Source organism: Xyrauchen texanus, chromosome 15 (genome assembly GCF_025860055.1).
Source record: "Xyrauchen texanus isolate HMW12.3.18 chromosome 15, RBS_HiC_50CHRs, whole genome shotgun sequence".
NCBI lineage: Eukaryota > Metazoa > Chordata > Actinopteri > Cypriniformes > Catostomidae > Xyrauchen > Xyrauchen texanus.
The window spans coordinates 38,781,855-38,791,616 of record NC_068290.1 but is presented as its reverse complement, the minus strand read 5'-3'; the positions used below and the strand labels follow the sequence as shown (position 1 = coordinate 38,791,616).

At 36.9% G+C, this 9,762-nt stretch overlaps 2 protein-coding genes across 2 annotated transcripts; one reads left to right on the top strand and one right to left on the bottom strand.

Moving 5' to 3' along the window:
- Positions 1-2,010: 2,010 nt before the first annotated feature.
- On the top strand, positions 2,011-3,392 carry LOC127655553 (transmembrane protein 158-like). Its single transcript, XM_052143445.1, has one exon. It carries the CDS (start codon positions 2,282-2,284, stop codon positions 2,942-2,944), a length of 663 nt encoding a protein of 220 aa, XP_051999405.1. The 5' UTR covers positions 2,011-2,281; the 3' UTR covers positions 2,945-3,392.
- A 2,421-nt stretch (positions 3,393-5,813) lies between these two features.
- Positions 5,814-9,762, bottom strand: LOC127655554 (tetranectin-like). Its single transcript, XM_052143446.1, has 3 exons — positions 9,574-9,762; positions 9,086-9,184; positions 5,814-6,805 (listed from the first exon to the last, which is right to left on the bottom strand). Exons 1-3 carry the CDS (start codon positions 9,668-9,670, stop codon positions 6,405-6,407), a joined length of 597 nt encoding a protein of 198 aa, XP_051999406.1. The 5' UTR covers positions 9,671-9,762; the 3' UTR covers positions 5,814-6,404.

Below are 9,762 nucleotides of genomic sequence, written 5' to 3'. Positions count from 1 at the left end.
ACAGTCAACGAAAAATTGAATATCGCACTTAACATAAAACAAACATAAACAAACACATGCGTGCAGCGCGTCCACGTGCGTCTCTCTCTCTCTCTCCCGAACTGGCGTCTCTGGCTCTCCTTTATCTCGCTCTCTCGATGATCCTCTTATTCAGTGCCGGCCGTGTACCCTCACGCCCCGGCCACGCCCTCCTCCTTCAGGTTATCATCTTTCTGTGGTGATGGGACAGTAGAACAATTTGTCATTAGTGGCATGAAAGACATGCAAGGCTTGGAATTAATTATACTTCCAGAGCCTAATCTACACAGGCACTTCAACCGAGAGGAAAAAAGGATTTGGCAGCCAACACCCAAGTTAGGTGTAAATGTTTCATCTTTTTGAAAGTGAAAAAGAGGGTGCTCCTCAAATAGCCAAACCAGAAGCCACTAACATGTCTTCCTCTTTTTCTGCTTGTGAAAATAAAAATAATATACTGGATCTTTCATATATTATACTTTGATACATGAGGCTTTTATCTCAGTCGCATTAGCATTTTTGGCACTGAAATGTCAAAATTTCAGTGCCAAAATGTACCATTTACATTTTATAGTATAATTTATGAACAAGAAAGTAATTTACATTTTTCCTCTGTGCACTGCCACATTGTGTGGAGCATATTTTAATTCAGCCAGTATCTGGAAATTTGGATGGTGTGTGTATGAAGAAAAGGGAATGGCAAGATGATGAATAATCTGTTCTGCTTTAAACAGCAGCATCATCGGGCAGACTGGAGATCATCTTTTAGGTGTAAATGGAAGGCTAATGTAATGGTATGGCTCATGGGACAGGTTCATAAATACATGATTAATTGGTTAGAATTTCCCCTTGGGATCCTATTTTTTTTTCTATGTGGGTCTGTCTAATGTAGATGTTAGATATTAGAGTTTTAATTCAGAAAAGTATCTCAGGGTTCAGGTACGGACCCCCTCTGTGCAAAGGAAGGCTGTGGAGGTTGCATTTCCACTCTAAAATGTATTTTTTACTCCACTGATGGTTGGGTTAAGGGTTGGGGTTTGGGTTTGGAAGGTTAATAAAATGTGCATTCCTGTTGACTGTATTACATAATTTACAACTAAACACACTCTGCGCACAAACTGGAGCTCACACGTACCTATACGCTCAACACTTTCAGCTTCGGCCACTGGGGGCAGTGTTTAAAATTTCAGTAAGTACAGACCGATTTCAGCAGAAGAACTTTTCACTTACTATTGCCGTCAACATCTAGTGGAAAGCCTTTTGAGAAGAGTGGAAACATGGTTTTAAAATGAATTACTCAACAAGCACGTATGGGTTGGTGTTTGGGAGCTTGCATTAGGCATGTCATAAAATATCGGCACATAATTATATTGATATATTCTTAAGGCAGTGAAAAGCCAATAAGCAGATAAGCCTAATTAAGATTAGCTGACATTTAAATTAGATGTGATTTGTCCCGTATTTAAGCTGGTAAAAATGTGAAATCGTTCCAGATCGCCAATTTAACATTAATATAAGTTGGAAAATTTGCCTACGGTGGGAAAGGGACTGTCTGAAAAGTATTTTTCTATATAGTTGTTCAATAAGATTAAACAATGTATGAATACAATCATAAAGACAAGTACATGTGAAGGAAAAAAACAAACAAATAAAATATATTAAAAATCTATATATATTAAAATATGTATAAACCATCCAAAATGTATACATAAATGTATACACAAATAATTGAAAAAAAAATCTCTATATTTTTAACATATAGATTATGTATTACATATTTGACAAAAAATATGAAGTGTGACACAAAAATGACACAAATAAATTCACAAAAATAATTTAAGACCGGCGTTTGAAACAAATACCACATACATGTGTAATTGAACTTTTGATTCAAAAGCTTATAGTTTGAGATAGAGGCTTTGGAACACCCTTCCTTATCAGCCTGATTCTCAAAGAATGAGAACATTAATGCTTCAAACTCCTTTCGTTTGTCGAGGACGACTGACACCATCAGAAGAAGGCGTGAGGGGAACGAGCAGAACTCAGTGAATCTACTTTAGACCGTCACACTGAATTGGCGCCACTGTGCGCTCGCGCGGTCACTTCGTTCTCTCCTCGTGTTGAGCACGCCCAGACAAACGCACTGGGGAGGAACCGATGAAGCAGACACATGCTTTCTAAATCCCAAACCTGGCGGGATACAGAAGAGTGAAGCTCACACTTAGTGTGAGATGACCATGAAACTGGAGTTACCGCGCGCTCTGCCATGCTGAGCATCTCCGTCACTCTCCTGCTGGCGCTCACCGCTCCTGTCCGCTGCTCACACAGCTGGAGTGACGAAGATCTCCTGCTTCCACCCATCAACTCTTCCAGCAGATTCCTGGCCAGCCTGGAGGTGGATGTGGGCTATTCGAAGAGATCCGTGGAGGAGCCTGAAGCCTCGTCGCAGTGCAATGTGAGTGTGGAGAGACTCCCCACCAAACTCGTGGCGCGTTGGGACAGCAACTTCGGCTTCCAGTGCGACGTGCTGATTTACACCACCAACAACCATGGCAAGGCGTTCTTCTCCGCCGCATTCAACCGCGCGATCTCCCCGGTGTACATCGAGCACCTGGGCGTCACGGGCGGCCAGCAAGAGTTCAGACTCTGCGTCGGATGCGGACTGTCCAGATACAGGAGATTCAGGCGAGGCAGGTCAGAAGGTCAACAGATGGGCGACTCCGTCCATTTCTGCTGTCTGGATTTCGCTCTGGATGAGCTGAAGGGGGACAGGAGCTGGAGACTCAACCGCAAACCCATCGAGTCAACTCTCGTGGCTTGTTTCATGACTTTAGTCATAATAATATGGAGCGTCGCTGCCCTCATATGGCCGGTTCCCATTATCGCGGGATTTTTGCCCAATGGTATGGAGCAGAGAAGGCCGAGGTAATAGAATAGAATAGAATATTTTTTGTATAATAAATGAAACCTGTTAAATTTCTTGCCAACTTGCCATTACTGTTACATTGACAAATATGTAATAGGCCTGCATTTGCTTAAATAGTGCTATTCTTATTTCAGATGTATATAATATTTCCGGATGGATTAACATATTTTATTAGATTCGATTAGTTTTTATAAATCCATTGTTATAGGAAGTATAGCCTACATTATGTGATATGATTGTCATTTCAAATGTTTGTTATGTTTTTACCTTAATATTTATGACTGATTTCTAGTGTGTATAGCCTTAAAAATGGAGAACAATGTCTCAGGAAAAAAAGCTCTTATAGAATGTGTGTCAAGACATTTGGCAGTTTCTTGACTCTTATTTAGTTGATATATTATTGAGAAAACAGATGCAGCGATATTGATATTGTCACAATTTCTTTTAAATGTTTGAGGACCTATTTTTGTGTTTTATTTGTATGTGCTAATAAAACATTATTAGAAATTTCTTTCATGTGGAAAACTTAATTATAACTCTAGTTTGAACAACAAGGTGACCAGTGTTGAGGGTAGCCAGATCTGATTACAAAGTCAATTGTTATTGTACTCTAATTACCTCTTTAGCAAAAATAATGTAATGTAATACATTACAATATAAATTCTAGTAATCAGACTACAGTAACTGGCTTTCTATTAGGTTCATTACTTTTAAATACATTACTTTGGTTAAACATAATTCTAAAATAATATTGTTAACACTTTACAATAGTTAATACATTATGGTATCATTAACTAACTATGATCAATACACTCAATGAGCACTTTATTAAGAACACCTGTACACCTACTTATTTATGCAATTCTCGAATCAGCCAATCGTGTGGCAGCAGTGCAGTGTATAAAACCATGCAGATACGGGTCAGGAGATTCAGTTAATGTTCACATCAACCATCATAATGGAGAAAAAAAATGTGATCTCAGTGATTTGGATCGTGGCATGATTGTTGGTGCCAGATGGGCTGGTTTGAGTATTTCTGTAACTGCTGATCTCCTGGGATTTTCACGCATAACAGTCTCTAGAATTTACTGCGAATGGTGCCAAAAACAAAAAACATACAGTGAGCGGCAGTTCTGTGGATTGAAATGGTTTGATGATGAGAGAGGTCAACAGAGAATGGCCAGACTGGTTCAAGACAGAAAGTCTACAGTAACTCAGATAACCACTCTGTACAATTGTAGTGAGAAGAATATCATCTCAGAATGCACAACACATTGATTCTTGAGGCGAATGGGCTTCAACAGTAGAAGAACACGTCAGGCACTTCATACCGACCATAGTGTTTCTAATAAAGGGCACAGTGAGTGGTTAATATTCTATCATATTTGGATATCAGAAACATTAGCCGACCTCCCACCCTTCACAAAATATTTGCAAATATATGATTCGTCCACTGTTATGATTCGTCCACTTTTCCTGATTAGCAAAAGATTTAAGATAGATACTCCTGTAACCCAAAATGTACTGTCCTTTACAAGCTCAGATTTAAAGTTTAACTGTTCATCTCATTTTAATTTTAAAAGCAGGAGAATGATCCTGCTACCTTCATCTCAGTACACATAACACACTTAGCCTAATTGTTGCAACTGAACATAGGCCTACTTTGTAGTTTGGAGGGTAGATTGGTTGGTTTATTACTTTTTCAGTGAAAAAAGATTTGTTGATTTTGAATGGTTATTTATTTAATATACCACTAAAGCATGCACAGTGTGGCATTGTTTTCTTTATTGTTGCCTGTTCTTGTGATAAATGCAGTGTTTCCCATTAATTACCTACAGTAGACTGTGGTGGCCCGACACATTCTAATTTGTCCCGCCACAGTTTCATAATGAACCGAAAATATTTTTGCACTTCTCATAATAGCATAAAAGATCAATAGCGTTGTGTTTCGTGCCATTGCTTCAGCAAAGCATCTTTCACTCCCAGTCAGCATCAGAGGAGCAAATTCAACAAAGGTAAGCACTTTTGCTTCATTTATTGAAGCTTTGCTCAAATGTATGTTCTAGTCAATTTTGTGTTTTGACCATTTGTGAACTGCGTAAAAGTCTTGTTTACCACGCTGTGGGTGTGACTTTTTTTTGCTGTTTAACATAAATATATATTGACATTTTTAATGTTTATGTTCCTAATAAAGTACTCAGTGAGTGTCTATTTCATAAAATAACAAAATATATTGAGGAATATACATTTATTTTTAATTAAAACTATTATAATAGGCTATTCCATCCTATATATGTGTGCTGTATATGTTTGTGATTATGAGACTATTGTGTCATAAGGTTAGCATCATGCTAACAATAAACTCTATTGGAATCAATTGTAAGTTGAGCCTCCTGATGCTTTCACAAAAGATGCACTTGAGTGAGATACTGCCAGTGGAGAGTTAGTGTTGGGGAAGCTACAGGCTACTTACAACTTAAAGTAGTTTTACTACAGGCAAGCTACTCTTTAAAAAAAAAAAAAAAAGAAATTAGCTACACTAGAAGTCACTTACAAAAAACATTGAAGCTAATTAAAGAAGAATAACCATGTTATTTGTATAAATCCGTAGTAACCATAAAATTAAAATAGTCACACCATGGTTAATTTTGGTAAGCGTTAAACAAACATTAAATTGAACATACATGAGTAATTTATACACATACATGCATGAATACACTGTTGGGAGGACTGACTACCTCATCAATCACTCAGAGTCAGAAGTTTTGCCCAAGACGAGTATATTATATTGTATTTACTGGCTGGGCCTCTCTCATCCATAACAGTATCGAACAAATAATTATTTTATTTTTGTCAAGCAGACTGCTAAGGGTCATTAGCATAAATCATTAGCTTTTTATTTGATTATAAGCTATATCATATTTAACGCCTTAATATTATTGAAATTCAGCATACAATTGTTCGATACAAATTTTAATAACTTCTCAAAGTCGTGCTTTCTTCATGCATATCACCACCTATTGGACAGGGAGGAGAATTTATAGTAAAAAAATGACTTCTACAGCAGAGTTGCCTTCCACCATCTTTGGTGTTGGAACAGCCTTCCAACATCACATCTGGGCAAATGCGTATTCATTCATTCATTACTCACTAAATCAATGATCAAACACCACAAATCAACTCTGTGTAAAAACATTCATTTGAGCATATTTGCCAGATGGTTTTAGAGATGTATCGCTAGAAAAGGGACAATAATTTGAAGCTGGTTGTTTTTTTTTTTTTCAATATTGAACTCTAGCAAATGCAGCTACAAAAAGCAGTATGTGAACTACACGGCACTGCCGAAGGTATGTGAAGGAGACCCAAACACCACATCTGTTTGTGTTTGTTGAGCATTTCATTTCAAAACCATGGGTATTAATAGGGAGTTGGTCCTCCCATCGCTGCTGAAACAGCAAGGAGCTCAGACAATGTTGAACTGGCAGACGGAGGACTTGGCATTACGGCAGTCGTCATCAAACCACTTTCCATTGGCTGTGGTGGAGAGGATGGCACAGTTCTGACTTCGGCCGCCATCAGGTTGGTGGGTGATCTCTGATTCCCAGTTCTTGAAGCGTATGGTGGAGCCAGTCTGGTCTGTCCATTCCCCCTCCATGGAAATGTCATTGATGCCCAACCAGATGTGCCCTTCTGGCCCGATGGTCTGGCGGACATACGCGTACAGCTGGTCATTCTCATCACCAGAAAGAGGGCTGCTAAGTGTCCCACCTTTTGCTATGCAATCATCGTTGGCTACATGAAAGGTCTTCTTCATCGTGTCGGCAAGAAAACATTTGCCGGGGATCTTGATGCCTTTCAGGCAAACTGGAGAGAAAAATGCCAAAAAGAAAACACTTTTTAGGGCCACAAAGCTTAAAAAAAAACAACTTAAACCAGTTGAAGGTGGTTAGCTGCAGTCAGAAACATATCAATATTTAAGTCCTTATTACTATACCCACACCAATCATATCACTTCTGAAGACATGGATTAAACCACTGGAGTCATATGGATTACTTTTTGGACCTTAAAAGTTCTGGTCACCATTAACTTGCACTGTGAGGACCTACAGAGATATTCTTCTAAAAATCTTCATTTGTGTTTAGCAGAAAAAAGATGCATTCCTGTATTATAAAACAAATCTTATATTTAAAATAATAGTAATACTTATTCAGTATTATATTGTAATAATGCATTTGACTGTTTCCCACATATATACTATACTAAATATCATTTAAAAAAACAAAAACTGGAAAACATGCCTTTATTATTTTTAACAAGATTTTGACCATGCATTAAATATTTGAATCTACTTAATACATAATATCTGGATATATATTGAATATCATAAATTGGCAGAAAAAATAATAAAATATCAAATGATGAGTTATTTCTCAGACCTCACACAAAGCTAAAGCTATTTTTTATTATCTGAATAAACTGTTGTGATTAAATGTATCTTCTTATGTTTTTTGTATATCATTAAGAAATGGTTATAGTTAGGTTTAGGTGTAGGGTTAAGTGATCTGAAATATCTATAAAACAGTTCAAAAGTAACTATACAAATGTTTTTATAATATACAGGATTTGTAAATATTAAACGTTAGATGCTGTCAATACATCCATATAGTATGAATCAACGCCTATATGCAAACATACAAAATGTACATTTAAATGTTATCTACGAATAGCTACGTATAATAATGAGATCAAGCTGGGCAGGCCAAGGTCGCTACCCTTCACAACTCACACGGACACGGTCTTGTGATTATGAACTGTGACTAACACGTAACAGATAACATTCAATTCCACAAATCTCGTTCACATATATCATACGAGTGAGAAAAGGTTTTCAAGGCACAAGTATATCAACAACAAAAGTCTTTAGACCTTACTCACACTGATTATTTGTCAGTTTAGCTTGATTCCACACAATGAAAATGAGTTTCTTTTATAAATGAAATTACAATGTAGGCTCTACTCCAATACTTGAGTAAATAGAGAAAACCTAAATGAATTGAGTTAACCTAACTTAAATTTGATCTGTTTAAATAACTCTATTAAACCTTACAGCTTGCTAGCTAGCAACAAACACATGGTGCCACATGGTAAACAGAGTTTACAGATCCCCAATCAGTCATTATACTGACGATCCCTCTGTATTTACGTCATGAGAAAAGCATTTCATTTTGTGTAGAAATACATTAAAAGAACATTTAATTTGAAAATGTACTCTCCCAATCCATTCCCATGCAAAGCATGCTGGGAATTGGAAATCCCCTGCTCGGTTTCAGAAATACATTGATGCAACATATATTACTCACATAGTCCCGACACAACTGGATTGAGTGAACATGGTTTGTACACAGTAAAAATGAAGTAGAGACTAAATGCTAATACATTTGTTTTAGCTCATTTGAAATAAGTTCATTGAGCAAGCCAGTAAAAACCATGTTGAATAAACATCATCCGTTAGAAGTCTGAATCTATTTAAACATTTGACAGCAATGTGACCATTTCACTTTTTGATGACTGTGTTGAATATCACTTGGACTTTATGCAATATACAGTAATTATGTTCACATCTCAAACATAACTGCATTAAGTAGTGTATTAGTTTAGTATTTTCAATGGAGCTGCTTTCCCTTTTTTGTCAGTATGTAATTTGACACAATGTTTGTGAACATTAGACATTGACTAAGACCTTCAGGTCCAGTCTACTGAAGTGAGTGAACAGACGCTTTTAGCTATGCAATCTCGATGTGTATTTGTATTCTGACAAGTATGCATTGCATTCTCAGCGTTGCTGTGAGTTGCTATCAAAAAATGTGATTTCATCAGAACACATGGCTTGTGAATGGCAGTAATGGAGAAAGATGTTGTTTGGGTTCAGATAGTGTAGTTATGCCATCTATCTAACTGCTAACTAGACAAATCCTGAGCCCTTATATTGATTAAAGTCCATTGAGTGGTAAAGTGATGGAGAGAAACGTAGGACAAGAAATTAGAGCATTTTAAACTGGGTCAGTGATGACTGTGCAATACATATTTCAGTTACATTTTCCATTCTCGTTATGTAAGTTATGAGACAGAGCTTGATTCTGTACCTGTTTGCAAAGCTTGCTGTTCCTTCAACAGATTCAGATCCTTCACAATCTCTTCTATCTGCTTCTTCAGCTCCTCAATAGCAGCACTGTTAGCAGACTCTGAGGTGTAAACCAGCACATAAGAACACAATTTATACATCATCTATAAAAAACATATTCAATTGACAACATTCATTTACAAAAAACCTGATCTACAGAAAACATTTCAAATGACCATAGTTCTTCTCTATACACATTTTGTAACATCTTAAGTTTTATAAATGTAACTTTTACATGCTCAACTGCACAATGCACAAAAACCCACCACAAATGCAGAAGAAACATGTGGGTGTGTAAATGACATCAGATACACAAACTATTTTAAATGGCATTTTACTCATTCTTTTATGCAATATTTGTACTTTTAGAAACGTTTTAATAGAAATGGTCTGTTTATAAGAACCTAAACAAAGAGAGTTTGTTGTTTGCTTAATGAAATCATTTTTTACCTTTTTTTCCATTTTTTTTCTTTGTTGAGCTCTGCTCAAGGGTTGCCTGCGCCAGACAAATGACACAAAAAAGCAATTTCACCGCTTTAAAATCCATTACTAGCTGTAACTCTCAGTAAAAGTATCTGAAGCACAAACAATAGCGATCTGTCCCAGGACTTCAGTGAAACTGCCCATCATGTGCTGCAT